This window comes from Fusarium keratoplasticum, chromosome 1 (assembly GCF_025433545.1).
Source record: "Fusarium keratoplasticum isolate Fu6.1 chromosome 1, whole genome shotgun sequence".
Lineage (NCBI taxonomy): Eukaryota > Fungi > Ascomycota > Sordariomycetes > Hypocreales > Nectriaceae > Fusarium > Fusarium keratoplasticum.
Genome location: NC_070529.1, coordinates 1,267,157 through 1,286,928, shown reverse-complemented (window position 1 = coordinate 1,286,928; position 19,772 = coordinate 1,267,157). Strand labels below are relative to the sequence as shown.

Below are 19,772 nucleotides of genomic sequence, written 5' to 3'. Positions count from 1 at the left end.
AGGTCGAGATTGGCTCATGACACACGGGAAGCACCGCCGCGGCCGTCCAATCCATCGCCCGCCATTCACCACATTGTCTGTTACTCGGCCGCCAAGTCGCCAATTGTCCATCGAAATCTCAGCGTGGCGGCCAGGCGCAGGACTAGCACGGCGAGCATGTGTCTTGGGTATCTCTTGGTATCCCACAGTATCGGCCTGGCCTCTGCGGGCCAAGACCTGGGGTACGACAAGGCGTCAGCCGTGTAAGCAAAGCAACAGGCAGGTCGTGCGTATCAAAGGAGCATCACCAACATCTTTGATGTAGTGTCCCGTCTTCAGCTCCGTGTCTTCATCTGCAAGTCGCAACCCGCGCTTAAGTCTTCGTTCGCCCCAGTTCAAGGGACCAGTTCCCGATGCCATGCCATGCCATGTCTTGTCTGACCGCTCAGGAACCAGCATCCTTTCAGCTAGCCCGCCGCGTCAAATCATTCCCGATGTGCTAGCCCGAGATAGCCGGCTGAGTGATTTGTTGATTTGATTTGCTTTGATTCATATTATTAGTGCTGCTCATTTTGACCGCCACAGTAGCAGTAGCTGGCTGGTGAGCCTCTGCCAGCCGGGCTGCATGATCCTGTGTTGTACGGCACTCGGCGACCAGGCCTGTGTTAGCGGCGAGACTTGCGCCATATCAATTCTCCCATATCAACAGCTCCAAATTGTATGAGTGAATTAGTTGTCGAGATAGCATGCAGGGTCCTCTGACAGCCTCGGATCCAGCCATCCATGGTTGGCTTGCAACGCCCCGGTTTTCCACTCTCGACCAGACAAGCCAAGCCAAGCCAAGCCGGCCGGGGTCCGCCTCCATCACAGTCTCCATCCAGCGTTTGGAAGCCTTGCCATGGATGGAGCCTCTTGCTCGATTGCGAGCTGCGGACAGGTGCCAATGAGAGCTGACCGCCAAAGTGCCGGTCCCTCGTCGATCACGCCTGGCCTGCCTGGTACAGTACGCACCTCGTACAGTGCATCCCAAGTCCCAGGTACGTCCCGGCGCCGTCTCTAAGTGCCCGGGACGTGGCGCGCAACCACTCGAGTCAGGACAGAGCCTCTGGCGCCCCGATGTCTTCTCCGCACCGTTGTCATGCAAAACGTAAAAGAAAAACCTCTCACTTTTTTCACTTGCTAGCTTGGGAAGGAGATGCGCCGCCCGTCTTCGGCAGAGACGACAGACGAGGCAGACACACAGAGAGGCAAGACCATCCAGTCCTGCTGCCGCCAAAGCCAATTGGGTCAAGGCGGGCGCCCCGTTGCTGAATATCCGACGGACCTGTTTCAGGACCAACGCAACATGCCGACGTCACCGTAGCCTCTCCTGTTAGTGCTTCGTATCAGGTACAGAGCAAAATTATCTCTTATCCAATTTCCAGCGCTCCAGGCGAGGATTCCGCCCGCCTGGCATCCATTGACATCATACTGCGACGCCCGGTGGGCTTGCAGATTCGCGATTGATTCAACCATGTGTGTTTCGGGAATGACGGCACGGATAGATAGCATCTCGGATGGGGGAGAGAGCCTCATTTGCCGCCTGCAGAGATGGGATGCGGCAGGACTGGGCTAACAGAGCCAACATCAGCCCCGATTGACATTGACAAGTGATAGCGGGTGGGTTGTCATCAAAGTCCAAGAGCCACGTAAAGAAAATAACAACAGAAAAAAAAACCGCGCCTGGGGGTCCTCTAGCCTGGTGCGTCTAGTGCCTCTGCCTTGGGGGAAGTAATGTCCGACGAGTGACAGGGCCGGGCCTGGACTTCCTGGGCATTCGACTGGAGCGATGCGATGCACTGTCCACTTGAGCTCCCAGTACCACAAGAACAGGGCACGGCCAGCCGCGGCAACCAAGTTCGTGAGCTGGGGAGAAAAGGCGAATCAAACAAGTGGGCACCAGGAAACTAAACTGGAGCCCTTGCAGGTGGTCCTGAGGTGGAGCAAGTCAACGAGACGACGACCGTGCCAGTTTGCAACCAGCTTTTGACCTCGCTCATCGGCCCTAAGCCCTGGTCTTACTTCCGGCTCCGGTGAGGCTTGCTTTTGTCAAGAAGCCTGTATCGATTCTGCCGATGACTGACACCCTGAACGCTTTCAGGAAGTCCCAGTCTCGAGCTGTCCCAGACAGAGAGACCCTGATTTCGTGCAGTTGTGGCTCGGGCGGCCAGAGTTGCACACGGAGTGGATGTGACCAGCACCAACCAAGGACACGACCGCGGCTCCACGAATGCCGAGAGGTCGCGTGCGAAGCCAAAATCGCCTGGATCGGTACCAGCGGGTCTTTATGCGGGCGTCTTGCAAATCCCTGCATTTCCATTTGTTTGCCCCGTTGGGGTTTTTGGGGTTCGCAGTTGGAGCTCGAGCTATAGCTTGCAGCCTCACGAGCCTCGAGAACGAGTCGACAGCCTGCCTGTATCAAGAAGCATTGATCACTTCCATCGTCAGGGTTCGAGCTGTGGCAACGTCGAGAATGCAGGTTTTCCACCTCTGTCTGTGCTGTGACTCGAGACTGGGACCCTTGAAGTATGACGTATATATCCCATGCTCGCTCGCTTCGCCATCGTTTTCGTAGTCGGCTTTACAACGGCTGTGTATGAGTAACACCTCAGCCTCGAGAGGCAACGTCAGCTGAGGCGAGGCCAGATGCTCCTGATCATGTCCTCATATTCTCTGTCGTGGATTGCGAGGTCCTTGTCGGTGACACGGGGGCGATGAAAGCTTGAGGCGAAGCCAAGGCGCAAGGTAGTGAGAAGCCCATGCTTTGATGGCGTCTGTCGGACGAACAGTCCTCCCCCGGACTTTGGCTGCTGGGACTGTAAGAAGTGCGGGAAAATGGTAAAGCGACCAGGGCCCCAGGGACATGGAAGCCAGCTCGCATGTCAATGTCCCTCAACTCCCCCGCAATTGTGCATTGTTGCCAAGGAGGTCCAGAGTGAGGCAGGCGGTGGACTTGTAGGTGCGGTCTAGAGAAGACGGAGATGCAGAGTGTGAGATGGGGACGAGGAAGCCTGGAACAGTAGGGAAGTATCCTGGGGTGTCATGTTTCGTGGGGAGGAAGGTGGTTGGTGTAAGTCAACGAGTTGGAAGGCACGACCAGTCGCCTGCGATATTTCCCATTCAGGCAACTACAGAGAGACGGGAGAACTTCAAACAAGCTCACACATCTCCGTACCGTAGCGCACGGCACTGTGTCGCTGTCACTTGATTAAGGTACAGTACCCGCCTGGCTGATGCTGATCCTGGACATGTTACCCGTTAATGGTCAATGGTTGGCAGTCCATCAACGAGAGCACACGTATCAAGCAGAGTCAGTGAGTGAGCGATATTGGCAAGAGTCTGGGTCGAGTCCATGGGCTTGGACCGTTTCAATGGTCTCCAATTCCCGCATCCACCCCGGCCGGCCAATGGCAGTGGCCAATTCACAGAGCTTCCCCCTGGTGCGACAATTGGAGCTCTTGTTTCGAGGCGCCACCCCCCATGCTTCTAGCTCAGGCGCCTCCCGGGCGACCCCGGATCCGCCCAAGGTCGAGGATGGGGAAAGCAAGATGCAGGAGCATGGAGCGAAGAAATGCCTCGTCCACTTGGGGCATCGTGAAGGGGGATTGGATGGGGCGGGCTAGAGCTGGGCGAGATGAGCAGCGAGCTACCTATACGTGTACTTTGCCAATGGCCCTATGCGCGCATACGAACCATGTACTCCATGTTCCTGTCGATGCGATTGCGATGCGACAGGGCGAGCTGTCGTGGGATAATACGTCTCCACGATAATAGACGTGCATGATGCAAATGTCCTCAAGCTCATATGACCCGGCTCCGTCGGCGCGAGAGTGGACACGACAATCTGCAACTTCTCATTCTGCTTCTTCTCATCTCATCTCTTGGATTCCCTGCCTTTCCCAGTTCGACATGGCTCGATGCTAAAAGTAGACGTAGGGTAATTCGTACGTATTTTGACGGGACAAGAACGGCCGGCGGCGGATATCGGATCACGATGTTTTTCCCCAGTGACATGTCCCCAATGGGTTGGAATAAGGGTATAGGCGTGCGTCTCACAATAATACAGGTGTCAACCTAAGGTGTTAAACACGCGGAGGATCAGCGACAGAAGGCTTGCAGTGATGTGAGTGGGCTTCAGCGTGGTCTTGGTGCGTCAGCAGGGTAGATGGGGCTTAAGGGATTTCTGGGCAATGAACGACAGGCGCGGCAAAGTCTTGGGGATTCTGGGCGAGGCAATTCATCGCGACCGAGTAAGCGTCAGGGTGTCGAGAGTCAGTCAGACTGCCGGTGCCGGTTGCGGTGAGCGACTCGACTCGTTGGAGGACCCGTGAGCGACTCAGGACCCTTCCGCCTTGGAGCCTCGGCGAGCAAGAAAGGGTTTACCGTAGCCGTGCGCTCCGATCTCTATTGCCCCCCGAGAGCCCCAGTGAAAAAAGTCCTAGCCGGAGAAGCATGGTTCACCGTGAAAAGCCCGGATTTTCTTCTCTATCGCCCTTTGACACACCGAGGCAGCGGCGCCAAACAAAGAGCCGACCGACGGACAGCCACTCGCCTACCGGAGCTCGCGGCCGCCAAGCGCCGATCGAGCAAAAACCTCTTGATGGCCGACGGAAGAAAGCGACCCCAGTTTTGGCAAGGTCCCCCCACGGCAAAGCCGAGATGTGGTGAGCGGATGTGACACGGGAAAGAAAAAAAAAAAAAAAAAAAAGACGCGCGAAAAGGCGAGAGCGAGACCGGTTAGTCGATCGGACCAGTAGGCGCCGCCATTGGCCACCATTCGTCTCACCTTCTTTTTGCGCGTTTTCCCCGTTGGAGGAACCAGAGGGAGGTTGGGGAGGATCACGACCGCCATTCCAATGACGTAGCTCTGTTGGTGCGTGTCCTTTGACGACTCTGGGGCACGACAGGGCTGCCCTGGGAGCTGACGGGGACTCCCAGCCTGTCCAGCTCAAGGTCTTTCTCAAGGACATGGGGGAGAATACAGCACAGCAGCAGCGACATGGTCGGGACCGGCCTGGAGCGGCTTGGCTGCGGCTGGCTGAGAGGCGATGACTGCCATCATGACCATGGCCAGCGGCGGCCAAGCTCCGGGCATCACAGTCACGGGTCGAGTCAGCGCCATGAGGCAACGAGAAGGCATTGGCGAGAACGAGGCGAGAAGTCGTGGTCAGCATGGAACAGTCACCTTCCAGAAGAATTCCAAGTGGGTTCCCCGAGCCACAGACCGATCATGAGTGGACTGGAGCTTTCCCGTTCGTTGAAGACTGCGCTGCGCGTGAGGCTTGGAAGCTCCGCCGTCAGAATTACAGCCCAGACCATGGCGGTCGACATAATCATTGGGGCAACCTTTCGAGAGTTCTCACACCGCAAGAGCACTGACCATTATGTCCCCTCCTACCAGCTGAGGCAAGATTTTGCCCAGGTTCAGCTTGGCGCGCGGCCAGCGTTGCACATGGCGTTGCAGGCGGAATGCCGTTTTGGAGATGGCTTCAGCGTTCTCACCCTCTGCCCCAAGTTTTCCCGCGTTCACCCGCAGACCGGATCGAAGCCGCTAGTGGCGCCTCATGCGTGGAAGGCCAAGCGAATGAAGCAGGTGAATTTTTAGACGTCCATCCATCCATCCCTCGGTCATTCAAAACACACGGACACGGAGAAGGGAGAACGAGCCTAAGAGAGCCAAGCCGATCCAGGCCAGGCGAGGCCCAGGGACCGACAGGGCTCCTCTTTCCAGCCGAGGACAACGAGCGACGAGGCAATTCGCCGGTTGGCAGACAGCTTTGATCAATCTCTGGAGGGCGCATCTATCCAGCGCCTGGTCTGGTCTGGCCGTGCCGCGCACCGTACGAGGCACCTTGCCAAGGCTGGCATGGTTCAATAGCTGCCGATAAGGCGATTGGACAAGGTTTCATGAGGCACAATCGTGGCCAGTCAGAGTTTGCAATCTGCGGCCCCGCAGCAGATGCCGGCCAAATTCCCTTGGTCAAGCTGGAACAGTTCCGTCATAGCAGACCATTGCGCTCAGAGCTTGGCCGCCGGTGAAAGAAACCCGTGAATGGCAGGACGAGAAGGGCAAGGCAGGAGAAAAAGAGAGACCTTGCTCTATACGCGCGGCCGCCTGTCGCAAAAATGACGATTGTCGTCTTTTGCGGCGAGACACGGCGATCCCGTTTTGGTCTTGCCATCCGTGAATACGAAGCAGAGCGACATTGAATTAACCTTATGCTCCCTCGTGCACGCGGCGACACCAATTGACAGGTTATGGTTATGCTTTGCACGTGAACCTTGAGGCTGTTGACGCAGACAGAGCACATGCGTCGTCGTCATCGAGAGGGCGGGATCTGTAAACCTAGAGTCTGTCTGTCGTCCATCTCAGATTCCGTCCAATGTCACGCCAGTTCCCAGTCCCGAGGCAGATCCGTCCCGTGGGGCGGGTATTTGGGAAATTTGAACCTCGATGCTTGCGCGCAAATCGCAACCGGGCACTGGTTAGGTGGATGAGATGAGCATCCGTAGATAGGTAATACCTAGGACCGCGAACTGCGCGTCTCCAGGCAAAACACGTCGAGTGGGTTAAGCATAGGCAGAGGAAGGACCCGTCCATGTAATTGTCTGCCAAGTGATCTCAGTTGCTGCGCTGCAGCGTTCCGCAGTCAAGCTCCAAGCCCGCAGCACGCCTGCTGGAGCCACGAGCTCCACGAGCCACGAGGACCGCTGTTTCCAGTGGGTAGCAGTAGAGGATGAGATCGTCCCTGGATGGAGATTGAGGCCAAGATTGGCAAATCCGCCTTGTCCCATGAGCGGCCCCCATAACCGCCGTCCTCCGACTCAGTCCTGGCAGCCATCGCCAGAGAGTCAGTCTCCAGTGCCGCCAGTCGCGATTTTGCTGACCGCCGGGGGATGGGCCATCCAGTGTCGTCATCCTTCCCACGGTCGTGAGAATCGTCCAAGAGATCACAGTGCACATGGGCATGGGGGAAGGGGGCCTGGGATGGGGGTCCCATGGTCGAAAATCCCTCAGCGCGACGGGGGGGCAGCTGGGACGCCTGGTACAAGCAGCGCCAGCAATGACATACAGCAGAGGTACCAGGGCCCCAGGCGGCAGCACGCGCACGAGGACAGTGGAGGTGGTGACAGGCACAGGTATTCAGCAGGTCCAACACGGGCAGACGTCGCGGTCGAGAGTTGTACTGGGCTTCTTGCTATCGTGAGGCAAAAAATGGACCGAGCTTGGGGATGGATGGATTGATGTGCATCCTGTGCAACAGGGTCTCCAGGGCGGAAGCCAGCGGGATCCGGGAGATGCACAGTGTCGTACAGTCTAGTGTCGAATTGAGCTGCCGTGGAGATGCTTTCGGATCGCCTGGAACATGAGGCAATAGAGAGAGAGGGACGTGAGCATGAATGGATGGATACCCTCAAATTGCCTTGGTCTCGATGTGGATTGCCTCTTGCCTCTCCAAGGCCGGGCGACCAGCGAAGTATCGCCGACCGATCAGACCGGAGCGGGAATTCCCCCTACCCATGCTTTATCGCTCGTGCTCGGTGTTGGTTGTCCATCGGATTCGGCACTGCATCAAGATCAAGGAAAGCAGGTAGTTGGTTACGAGGCAAGGCTGGTGGTGGCTAAACATGGATTGGTGTCATATCAGTCATATTCAGTCCAATCCGGGTCACCAGTATCAGCCATTGAGCATCAGCCACCAGGGACTCGAGACACGCGAGAGAGACACCTGGTTCATCGTCATCAGACGCAATGGGGGGATGCGGTTTCGCCGTCGGTCCTGGTGTTTACTCTGCGTGTTTTGATGTCTCGGTCGGCCGGTTGAAGCCTCTTGCTGCAATCTCCTTTGCTTGGAGATGCTCTGCGGCAACGTCTCTTGAGGTAAAACTCTCCACCCTGCTGAGATTACCGTCTTGTTTCCATTCCCCACGCTGCGAAGCGCCACGCACTGTGCACTGAGCATCTGCACCTGCATGGAAGGACCTGGGCCGAGGACAAGTTTGACCAAGAGACTGGGGCAAGGGCAAGGGCAAGGGCGATTTCGATGGGTCATGATGGTCGTCGGCCCCAGCGCAGATGCAGCGACCGACGTTTGGAGAGCATACGGTCACCCCCTGACACGGGCTGGCACGCCCCCCGGCAGAGCAAACATTGCGACAAGTGAGAGAGGGAATATCAGCACCAGCATCAAAGCTGCCGCCTGTCCTGCGTGGACCAGAGTCCAGCCGACGCTACCGGGTGCGGGTAGCTCAGTAGCTCCTAACACTGGCGTGCTCGCTGGTGCAGCCGACGGACGCTGGAGTGGATGTGGGTGCGGATGCTACTGCGTTGTTTAGAATGAAGGTGTTGATTGCTCGATGGATGGGGTTCATTGTTGATCTTTCGTGTTTACTGTTGGCGTCTCATTTGGTCGTCGCGGCTACCTGGTGTAATTACTGCTCCCGCTGCTCATGGCTCCCATTGCAAGCTACCCTGAATTGAGCAAAATCTGTCCTTTTTCCATTGATTGCATTGACGATCTGGCGAGTCAATTTCTGGCCATTGAGCATCCCATTGATGTTGCCCGAGGCTAGATACGTCCAATTGATACTCGCGACATTGGCACTCTACTTTGAATTGAGGAGAGACTACGGTGGCGGAGGGTGCAGCTAACAGGACAAAAGGGTGTGATCCAATTGCCCTTTTTCCGTATGTGCGGGCAAATGTCGTCAATCCCGAGTACATGCGTTGTTAATCGGCAACCAAAAAGTAAGAAGGGAAAAAAAATTGAGCGCGAAAAAAACGAAAAAGGCAAATGACTCTGGCCTCTCACAGGTTGAATTCGCTGGCGCATGAGCGAGGCAGCAGAGTCCTGCAATCGCTGCGTGTAAAAAAATGAGGTGTGTGCCAGAGTCCTGACTACGGGACCGGCAGGGCCGTGGCTCCCCCAACTCAATTGGTCGTGAGGTGTGTGTTGTTGTCAATCGCCGGTACCTCGAGGCCTTTCCGGTTGTACCTGGAGACGGCAAGGGCCTCACAACCTGGGGCACTTGGAGATTCACGGAGGACTAGACTAGGACCTGCGCGAGACTCGTGGGAAGTCGCTGATGACATCCACCCATCCCGGCTTGGGACTCCATCCAATTCTTTCGTGGTGGGGACTTGAGTCTCCGTGAGACCCGTTTGCTTCAATGAGACCCCGGTCCTGTTGTCTCTTGGAGGGTGACCCACCTTGACACAGAAGGAGCGGGTCAAGGTGCAGATGCAGGCATTGAGCAAGAAGAGTGGGTCCACCCGAAGAGACCAGCGACGACCGGGACCCATTGTTTTGATCAGGGCCGAAAGACTGCTGGCATGGGACGTGGGCCGGCAACCTCGCCGGTAAAAGAAAGCTGTTGAGCTCGGTCATCTCGCGGCCACATTGAAATAGAAGCTCTCGCCCACCTGCAGAATCTCTTTTTTCTTTCCTTCCTCTTCACCCACGAATGCTTCATATATAAGCGACCCTAACTTCGTGCGGTGCTAGACACTTCTTTTTTCTCTCTCCCCCCCTCTCCACTCAACCTCGTTCCTCAACTTCTCCCCCAAACGCCCAACAGCGCTCAACCTCAGCCTTATCACTGCTGTTGCCTACAGCCGCCCTACAGACTCTCACCTACAACAACCAAGCAACGCTACCGCGCCCTACCGCTTCGACTCCCCAGCAATGGCGGAAGAGAAGGTCACCGGCGCTCCGGCGCTGGACACCAACATTGAGACTGGCGGCTTCGATGAGAAGCGAGGACAGGTTCCTCCCCCCTCCCACGCTCCTGCCAAGGGCCCCGCCGACGACGAGGAGCCCGATGAGGATATGGACGCCCTGATCGAGGACCTTGAGTCCGAGGACGGCCACCAGTTCGAGGAAGAGGAGGAGACCCAGCCCGGTGGTGGACGTGTTGTCCCTGAGGACATGCTCCAGACTGACTCTCGCGTTGGCCTGACGGAAGCCGAGGTGGTAGCCAGACGCCGCAAGTATGGTCTCAACCAGATGAAGGAGGAGCGAGAATCGCTTATCCTGAAGTTCCTTGGGTAAGAGAACCCTCCCCAGAGAAGTCCCTTTCCCAAACACGACAAAAAATCTCCAAAATTCCACAAAATTCTCAAAAAATCCCGTTTTGACGCCAAAACTGACGGCTGGAAATAGTTTCTTCATCGGTCCCATTCAATTTGTTATGGTGCGTTCAAAATGAGCCTATTCCCGTCTTCATACACGAAATGCCCAAGCAATGGTCGAAAGCACCCAGATAGTGCCTGAGATGAAGTTATTCGGAAGATCGTGAACTTGGTTCCATCCGACCCACTTTTCCCAGCACTATTGGGTCTTTCATCCCATCCCACTTGCAACGTCTGTTGACAGACTGGCAATCGGAATCGTTGGCCCACCTCATGAGAGGTGGTAGCATTCTTTTGCTAGTCTTGTTCATGTTGACAAGTCAACCCCACCCGAACCCCACACGATTTATATCTTGGCGGAGCTCAGAGGTGAAGCTATCACCAACGAGAAGAGTCACAAATACGTCGACTAGCAGCCATTGGTATACATTGTGGATGGTTTTCGGCCCTCCAAGTGGAGCTGTTGTCATCTCTAACATCATTTTTCTCGTTCCAGTTCAATTTGACTGACAATCTGCACAGGAAGCCGCCGCTGTTCTCGCCGCTGGTCTCGAGGATTGGATCGATTTCGGAGTCATCTGCGCTCTGCTTCTTCTGAACGCCGCTGTTGGATTCATCCAGGAATTCCAGGCCGTTCGTCTCCCTAACCCTTTTAAAACGATTCAAACTGACATGAAGTCTAGGGATCCATCGTTGAGGAGCTCAAGAAGACCCTGGCCCTTAAGGCTGTCGTCCTCCGTGACGGCACCCTGAAGGAGATTGAGGCCCCCGAGGTTGTTCCCGGTGATATCCTCCAGGTTGAGGAGGGTACCATCATCCCCGCCGATGGTCGCTTCGTTACCGAGGGCTGCTTCGTCCAGGTTGATCAGTCTGCCATTACTGGCGAGTCTCTGGCTGTCGACAAGCACCAGGGTGACAACTGCTATGCTTCCTCCGCTGTCAAGCGTGGTGAGGCTTTCGTCGTTATCACCGCTACTGGTGACAACACCTTTGTTGGTCGCGCTGCTGCCCTCGTCTCCCAGTCTGCTGGTGGCACCGGTCACTTCACTGAGGTTCTCAACGGCATCGGTACGATCTTGCTTGTTCTCGTCGTCCTTACTCTCCTCATTGTCTGGGTTTCTTCCTTCTACCGCTCCAACAGCATTGTCGACATCCTCCGTTTCACTCTGGCCATCACCATTGTCGGTGTCCCCGTCGGTCTTCCCGCTGTCGTTACCACCACCATGGCCGTCGGTGCTGCCTACCTCGCCAAGAAGCAGGCTATTGTTCAGAAGCTTTCCGCCATCGAGTCCCTCGCTGGTGTCGAGATTCTCTGCTCCGACAAGACCGGTACCCTGACCAAGAACAAGCTCTCTCTCGCCGAGCCCTTCACTGTCGCAGGTGTTGAGCCTGATGACCTGATGCTTACTGCCTGCTTGGCCGCTTCCCGCAAGAAGAAGGGTATCGATGCCATCGACAAGGCTTTCCTCAAGTCTCTTAAGTTCTACCCCCGTGCCAAGAGCGTCCTCTCCAAGTACAAGGTCCTTGACTTCCAGCCTTTCGACCCCGTCTCCAAGAAGGTTCAGGCCGTTGTCGAGTCCCCCCAGGGCGAGCGCATCATCTGTGTCAAGGGTGCCCCTCTTTTTGTTCTCAAGACTGTCGAGGAGGATCACCCCATCCCTGAGGAGATTGACCGTGCCTACAAGAACTGTGTCGCTGAGTTCGCTACCCGTGGTTTCCGATCTCTTGGTGTTGCTCGCAAGCGTGGTGAGGGTGCCTGGGAGATTCTCGGTATCATGCCCTGCTCTGACCCTCCCCGTCACGACACTGCCCGCACCATCAACGAAGCCAAGCGCCTGGGTCTCTCCATCAAGATGCTTACTGGTGATGCCGTCGGTATTGCCCGTGAGACTTCCCGTCAGCTCGGTCTCGGTACCAACGTCTACAACGCTGAGCGTCTCGGTCTCGGTGGTGGCGGTGATATGCCTGGTTCTGAGGTCTACGATTTCGTTGAGGCTGCCGATGGTTTCGCCGAGGTCTTCCCCCAGCACAAGTACAATGTCGTCGAGATTCTGCAGCAGCGTGGTTACCTTGTTGCCATGACTGGTGATGGTGTCAACGATGCTCCCTCTCTGAAGAAGGCCGATACTGGTATTGCTGTCGAGGGTGCTTCCGATGCTGCTCGCTCTGCCGCCGATATTGTCTTCCTTGCCCCTGGTCTCGGTGCCATCATTGATGCCCTCAAGACTTCCCGCCAGATTTTCCACCGCATGTACGCCTACGTCGTCTACCGTATCGCTCTTTCCCTGCACATGGAGATCTTCCTTGGTCTCTGGATTGCTATCCTGAACAAGTCCCTGAACATTGAGCTGGTCGTCTTCATCGCCATTTTCGCCGATATCGCTACCCTGGCTATTGCCTACGACAACGCCCCCTACTCGCCTACCCCCGTCAAGTGGAACCTGCCCAAGCTCTGGGGTATGTCTGTCCTTCTCGGTATTGTTCTGGCTGTCGGCACCTGGATTGCTCTCACCACCATGTACGCCAACTCGCACGACGGTGGTATCGTCCAGAACTTCGGTAACATCGACGAGGTCCTCTTCCTTGAGATTTCCCTCACTGAGAACTGGCTCATCTTCATCACCCGTGCCAACGGTCCCTTCTGGTCCTCCATTCCCTCTTGGCAGCTCGCTGGTGCCATCCTGATCGTCGATATCCTTGCCACTCTCTTCGCCATCTTCGGTTGGTTCGTCGATGATGGCCGCACCAGCATTGTCGCCGTGGTCCGTATCTGGATCTTCTCTTTCGGTATCTTCTGTGTCATGGGTGGTCTCTACTACTTCATGCAGGGCAGCACTGGTTTCGACAACCTGATGCACGGCAAGTCCCCCAAGCAGAACCAGAAGCAGCGTTCCCTCGAGGATTTCGGTAAGTTTCCATCTATCCCTTCGCACATCCATGACCATGTCGCTAACTCTTTTCTCAGTCGTTTCCCTCCAGCGTGTCTCTACTCAGCACGAGAAGTCTCAGTAAATAACGATGGTTTATACCCGGACTACCATCAGCCGGACTTTTCACTTTCGCCCTGTCCAAATTTGAATTGTACTGCTCATACCCGAGTACTGAGACTTTTGGAGTGGTTCACGAAACCTTCCATACCCCTAGAGATCGTCTTTTAGACACCTAATAATAAAAGTAAAATAAAAAACTGGTGCTTCCCTTGTGTGACGTGATACGATTATGATCTTGGTGAATGTTCAGTCTCAATCATAACCTACCTGTAGAGGTTTTAACCAAGTGCTTCTCTGGTAACTGACATGTGAGCAGCCTTGTAGGTTATCACGTGGTGTATCAGATGTTGGACCTGCTGGGTGGTTACGTCAGGCCAAAGCCCCCAATCCAATTAATCCTTTACTTCACCTGACTTCTTGCGCCTACTTCCCGTTTTCAATACAATCAATCCAGGCCAACGCAGCGGTCGACCATGTCTGGTTCATTGCACAAAATCTTATGAACATCTCATCTCTTTCGCTGATAGTTGCATAACTATCATCATTGTGTGGTTTGCGTCAGTGGGACGGTGAAGATGAACCGCGAAATCCCGGGTTATTACTATGGTACTATTACCAATTTGCGGGCTCCTCGACGTTTACTCACACGTGTGTACAGATACCGAGAGGAAGAAGTACTTCAAGATTGAAAAGTCGCAGACGGCGCCTTCATCAGCGTCATGGTCATCAAATGCTGTCAAAAGGCGTAAAGTTGAGGGTCAAGCCCAACAGGCGGCAAGACATAGAGCACATCTCGTGCGGAACCACATCAAGAGGCACTTCCTCACCCAGGATGCTGTCGCATCTGGCCTAATCGCCAGAGAGATTGGGCTCCCGTTTTCTGCAGAGCGTGGGCGTGGCAGGATGGAGGACGGTGATCTTGGGGCCGCAGCATGGGCGAACGGTGTGGTGGCCAAGGGGAGCGTGCCGTTTCCGTCTGGGCCCACGAGGACGAGGTATGCGAATATGCCGTGCTTTTACGTTGCGGCGGAGGATGAAAAGACGGGATTGGGGGTTGCGTATGCGAGTGAGTCTTGAGCAGGATGAGATTTGGTTAGGTGACGACTGACCGAGTGTGTAGCCTTGGATGAGGAGACGCTGGTGGGAAGTCATATTCCCACAGACAGGAACGACAGGTATATTGCAAACTTCTCATTGCCTTGCTTGAAGGCTAACTTGACACAGAATCCACTTCTCGCGCGATGCACCCAACTCTTCTGGAAGAGCCCAAGTCTTCCGTACGGAGATGATTCGATGTCCTCAGATGTCCTCGATCAAGTATCATCGCCCTACGCACAGAATCCTCTTGACTTCTCGCGAGCCCGATCATAGCTGTGGGGTCTACTTCTTCTCACCACCGCTCTCCGATCCTGAAGACAAGACACGCCCTCAGTGGCGGCTTGGTGAGAGTATGTCTGAGAAGCATTTGCACACTTGGATGCCGGCTAATCTCACGGTAGCAAACCACTATCAGAGACTCTCTATCCGCCATGGTCTCCATGACGACTGGGTCGTCCACAGCAGCACGCCCGCTCCTCCCTCCTCAGACCTCATATGTGTCATTGGCTCAAACAGTGGCCTGCTCCAAGTCCGCTCCAACGAGAGCCTCTCAGCCATTGTCCCTAGTGTTACCCCCAAGGGCATGCATCTCCCGCAGGAGATATTTACGCAGGATTTTCAGCAGGGGAACCACAATGTATTGTTTGCAGGTGGGCGCCAACCGAGGCTCTGGGTAACGGACTTGCGAGCCCCTGAGGCACGGTGGTCGTTTGCAAAACACACGAGTTCGATCGCGCATATGAAGAGTGTGAATCCGCACCAAGTTCTCGTCTCAGGGCTGCAGAGCTCAATGGCTCTCTACGACGTGCGCTTTCTGACACGGAACCCCAGGGGGGCCAGGCCACTGCTCAAGTTCCAAGATCACCAGAACGATGCGCACTTTCACATTGGATGGGATGTTAACTCGGATCTCAACGTCATCGCTGCTGCACAGGACAACGGGACCGTGAAGATCTTCTCGCTTAAATCTGGACGGCGGTTGCGGTGCCCAGTCGTGGATTCGATCAATGTCGACTCACCGATCAAAGCGCTCATGTTCCAGCGGATGCCGAGAGAGAGGCTGCCCAGCTTGTTTGTAGGCGAGGGGCCGTCACTGAGGAAGTTTTCGTTTGGGGCCGTGAAGTGGGAGGATGAAGTTTGATCGAGACCAGGTATTTGTCCTTAATTTTCGAGGAAATGTTCTGATACTTGAAAGAGTTGAGCTAAGACTTTAAAGATTTACTGTTGATTATCAAAAGTCTCTTCTTAAATCATCAAAGAGCTGCTCTACCTTTACAGAAGGTCACTCTAAAAGCCATACGGGGGTGGGGAGGGACGCCGAAGAGCCACTCAATTAGAATCTACTTCTTCTTCCTTATCCTAGGTTGCGTCCATTTTCCATCACAGACTAGCCCCTCAGTCTCCTTGCACCTATCGCAAGGGTCGCGAGATGAAGATCTCGGCTGGCCTCACATTGTCATCCAGCAGGAGCTGCAGATTCTCGTCATTGAAATCGTGATCCGCAGGAAGGGAGTTGGGATCCCAGCGCCTGGGATCTTGTGGAATTTCGACATCTGTCATTTCGATGTCGCCGTCATTTCGAGGCTCCGCCCACCCTGACTCAAGATCCTCAAGATTTTCCCACAGGTTGGTGTTGGCCAGAGGCACGCCGGCTTCGAGAACCTTGCAAGCTTGAAGGAGCTCTCCGTTGATGACGGCCTCCAACGCCCCGTCGTCCCAGGCTCCTTTTTCGATTCGGACCGAAGGGCAAAGTCTCATGTCACTTCTCAACTGGTCGATGACAAGTATGGACAAGGACCTTGGCGTTCTCGAGTTGGCCTTGAGCCGGACTGCGGTTGAAGTCTTCTTGATCCGACCTTGCTCGGCCATGTGGCGGTAAACGAGAACACGACAAATATGTCGAATTCTCGACTTGATCAACGTTGGATGCCGTGTCATGCTGCTGGACTTTGCGATTTTCTTGGGAAGGCCACCTAGGGAAAAGACTGTGTTAGTGGAAATCACGCAGGGCAGGGCCAAATCCCGTCAAGACAACTCACTTCGAAGCCTGTTCCAGTTCGACCAGATCACTACATTGCGGTTGAAGAAGAGACTTTTGCCGGCTTTGTACAGCTTTTGGCAATAGTCTTCGTCTTCGAACTCCTTGAGTAAATCGGGAGGTGCGACGCGTTGAGCTTCCACTGCCACACTGACCCAGTCGAGGGCGGTGTCTTCGACATGGTAGCGGTCATCGTCGTTCTCGTAAGGGCCGCTTACCAGACAGGAGGTCTCGGCTACGCGGATGATGGCCACCCAGAGGACGAGCAATCTGAGGGTCTTGTCTTGGTGCTGGGTCCTGTACTTGAGACCGTGCTCGGCCAGAATGTCGGCGTAGAGCAACCGCATGGCCTTGACGTACGGGTCTGCTGGCGGCAGCTTCGAGCCGGCCAACATACGCACGCATGCTAGTCGTGACAATGTTGGCTTACCAGTTTCGGCGAAACGTCGTCGCAATTTGTGGCCGACGGCAGACGACAGGTCCGCCCTGATGCTCACATTCATCAATTTCCAAATGGCCTTTGGGAGTTGCAACATCGGCAAGAGGATGTTGATCCCATTCCAAGGAGGTTCCGGCAAACCTGCCGGCCTGAGACGTTCCAGGACGAGACGGGAAGAGCGGATGTAGGGCGCAGATGCGGCACTCCGCGGCTTGTAGTCGACGGCCCGGCTGGAGAGAAGGATCATGTTGAGGTTTTCGGCATAAAGAGCCAACGCCGCACACTTCTCGTGGGTGGAATCGGCTGGGTCGCGCATGTCTACTGGAAACCGTTGGCTTGGTAGGAAGAAGCGCTCCTCTGAGCGCGCGAGCTGTACATGGGCCAGGAGGATTGACTTGTCCAAGGAAGTTTGCTTCAGCTGTCGTCCACGGATCATATCCTCGAGGTCCAAGTTGAGGACCTTGTTGTGGCATGCCATTCTGGCTGCTTCGCCAATCATGGAAGCAGTTGGGTCCGTTGATGTCGCGCTGCCACTATAAATATAATGTGTAGCCTGCGAAAGGTGTCCAACCGCAATGTATGCGGTGACGAAGTCTCCGCCCTCATCGGCCCTGGAAAGATCGATCTTGGGCCATATTGGGTCAAGCATGGTGGGCCACCATACGGGAGCACCAAGGCGATACTGCAAGGCGGGTAGCTGCACAGAGGGGTGCGTCAACAAGTTGAGCAGTCGTTCCCGACGCTCTTCCGTAGCGTTGGCCACTATATATAAGAACCAACCCTGCATAGACCGTGGCAAGTCGTCGCGAACGGTAGCGGTGAGCATGAGCTGCGCCAGGGACTTGATCAAAGTGCGGACGTGTTGTCGATAAGTCTCGACGCACCTCTTGATTTCCGGGTTGTTTCCCATGTCGTTGACTACAGAGGTCAGTTGGTTGTCACACACACACATAGCCTAGGCTGTAGAGAAAATAGGTACTTACCGACTTGGGTGTTTGCTGGAAACAGAGAAAGGATCATCTCCTCGGCTTCCAGTGTCAATCCGAGACACCTGCGCTCGTGCCCTCCAATGGCCTCCTGGATACGTCTTTCGATCTCCTCCTCGTCATCCATGTTGACAGTTGGCATGTTGTCTAGGACCTTCTGTATATTGAACTTTTCAATATCCTTCATTTCCTCTTCTGTAATGCCGTACCTCCCGGCGTCGTCGTCGTCGTCGTCATCGTCACTTTCATCATCATCGCTTTTGTCTTCGTCGTCGCTAACATCGCTCTCGCTGTCTTCATTGGGCGAATCAAGGTACATGTCATCGCCATAGACGTAGTCATCTTTATTGTCATCGCTGTCTTCAGTGGGAACATCAATGTTCATGTTGTCGTCGTCACCTCCGTTGCCGTCTTTGTTGTGTTCGCCACCTTCATCAGCATTGTTGAGGCTGCGCTCAGGGTTATTTCCACTCTCAGATGAATCACCCCCAGGCCCGGCCAGCCACATGAGCTCGTAGCCACCGGAGCCATCAGCGAACGCCCACCACTCTGCTCCAGCAGGCACTTCCTGGTTGACTGGAGGTTGGTTTCGAGGCATCTATTCCTAAAGTTAGTGGCTTGGGATCAAAGAAACAGCGAATATCTTCAGACTTACCTTGGAAATAGTATTGGCGGAGGGGGTAGAGGACAGATAGAAGATGGGAGGAGATAAAGGAGGGGGGAGAGGAGGAGCGGCGCTATGGGTGCCTTTGATATCCTTCACTGAGGGGGATAGGGGGCGAGTGGTTGATATCTGATCCAACCACACTTCAGAACTTGACCGAGTGGGTGAGATGTGGGTTGGAAATTGATCAAGATAAATCAGAAAAGCCTGAAGTGACTCTGGCAGGCGTCACTCAAGAGCGTCTTTGTGCAAGTAAGTGTGAAGTCGATGCAAAAGCTCTGACTGTCGCAGATGCTGGAGGAAGATGAGTGGAAGGAAGAGTCCTGATTATAACCCGATGAGCCGACCACTCCAGATTATCGAGTTCCACTTGTCGTGAGACACCTCCGACGTATCTCATCTGTGAAAAGATGAGGCCGTTGCTTGTCGGTTCAACAGCCTATGCAACTATTTCCAACAGAGGCAGTTGGTCCGGGGATACAAACGAATTAATAACGAACCCCATACACCCGCAATGCGTCGGAATGAGAGGAAGAGCGAATATCGGCGAAATAGTACGGGAAGTGGCAGCGGCAATGGCCATCCGGCCTGCACTGTCAAGGGCCGGCACCACATCCGGCGTTCAACGGCAAATGGGCTTAAACTGATGGCAACGTTACCTGGCAGACGAAAAAGAAGGACCCGGAACTGCTCTCCTGGCACTATAAACGAAACCAGGCTTGCCAACAATAGCAACTTGCATGGGAGACAGCCTAGGAGAAGACGGCATCAAGCGAGAGACCCACTGACCAATCGGCGCCTTGCATTAGTTGCGGCAACTTAGCTCTGTGCGACTTGGGCTGGGGCCGCGGTTGCAATGTTCCAACCCGGCCTCCTCCTTGTTTGGTAACGATGAGGCCGAAAGGGATCTTTTGCATTTGGGGCTTGTTTTCCCTTCCCCCCAAGACTAGTCATGCTTCTCCGTTTCGGTGAGCTTGCAAGGTATCTTCCTGTTGCTTGAGGGTGTGGGCGGAATATGAAATGACACACTCTTTGCACGCCTCCCCCTCAACAGAGCCATCGTGCATGGGCAATCCCAACGTGAGACGCGGCACTCGCATGACGTACCACCTCTCCATAGTGCCAGTCTCCCTGATCCGCCCTTCTCCTTCCAGGTGCTGGTAGACTATACAATTATAGAATCTGTGCTCGGGCTCATCGCCGCCATCGTTGGTATTGTTGTTGTTGTCGTCGTTTCCGTTGTTATCGATATCCATGGGGTCCCCGTTGCCGTCGCCGGGAATATCAATATCCGTGCAGTCATCGTTGTCGACGACGAGACGTCCGTTCCCAGGCGCCATCTATGTTCTGGCCCTAAAACATTGTCCACTATCTAGCTAGACATACCATTAGAGATGCTGCTGATGA

At 54.9% G+C, this 19,772-nt stretch overlaps 3 protein-coding genes across 3 annotated transcripts; 2 read left to right on the top strand and 1 right to left on the bottom strand.

Annotated features, from left to right (window-relative positions):
- Window positions 1–9,704: 9,704 nt before the first annotated feature.
- Window positions 9,705–13,162, top strand: NCS57_00039000 (Plasma membrane ATPase; the record flags this gene model as incomplete). Its single annotated transcript, XM_053050476.1, has 5 exons — window positions 9,705–10,066; window positions 10,182–10,212; window positions 10,673–10,783; window positions 10,834–13,057; window positions 13,116–13,162. The coding sequence occupies 5 exons, from the start codon at window positions 9,705–9,707 to the stop codon at window positions 13,160–13,162; spliced, it is 2,775 nt and encodes a 924-aa protein (XP_052918991.1).
- A 553-nt stretch (window positions 13,163–13,715) lies between these two features.
- NCS57_00038900 (uncharacterized protein) lies at window positions 13,716–15,379 on the top strand (the record flags this gene model as incomplete). Its single annotated transcript, XM_053050475.1, has 5 exons — window positions 13,716–13,746; window positions 13,799–14,206; window positions 14,261–14,315; window positions 14,365–14,588; window positions 14,640–15,379. 5 exons carry the CDS (start codon window positions 13,716–13,718, stop codon window positions 15,377–15,379), a joined length of 1,458 nt encoding a protein of 485 aa, XP_052918990.1.
- Window positions 15,380–15,648: 269 nt separating this feature from the next.
- On the bottom strand, window positions 15,649–19,705 carry NCS57_00038800 (uncharacterized protein; the record flags this gene model as incomplete). The annotated part of the gene is made up of 5 exons (XM_053050474.1): window positions 15,649–16,211; window positions 16,278–17,633; window positions 17,699–18,299; window positions 18,357–18,438; window positions 19,473–19,705. The coding sequence occupies 5 exons, from the start codon at window positions 19,703–19,705 to the stop codon at window positions 15,649–15,651; spliced, it is 2,835 nt and encodes a 944-aa protein (XP_052918989.1).
- Between the last annotated feature and the right edge of the window lie 67 nt (window positions 19,706–19,772).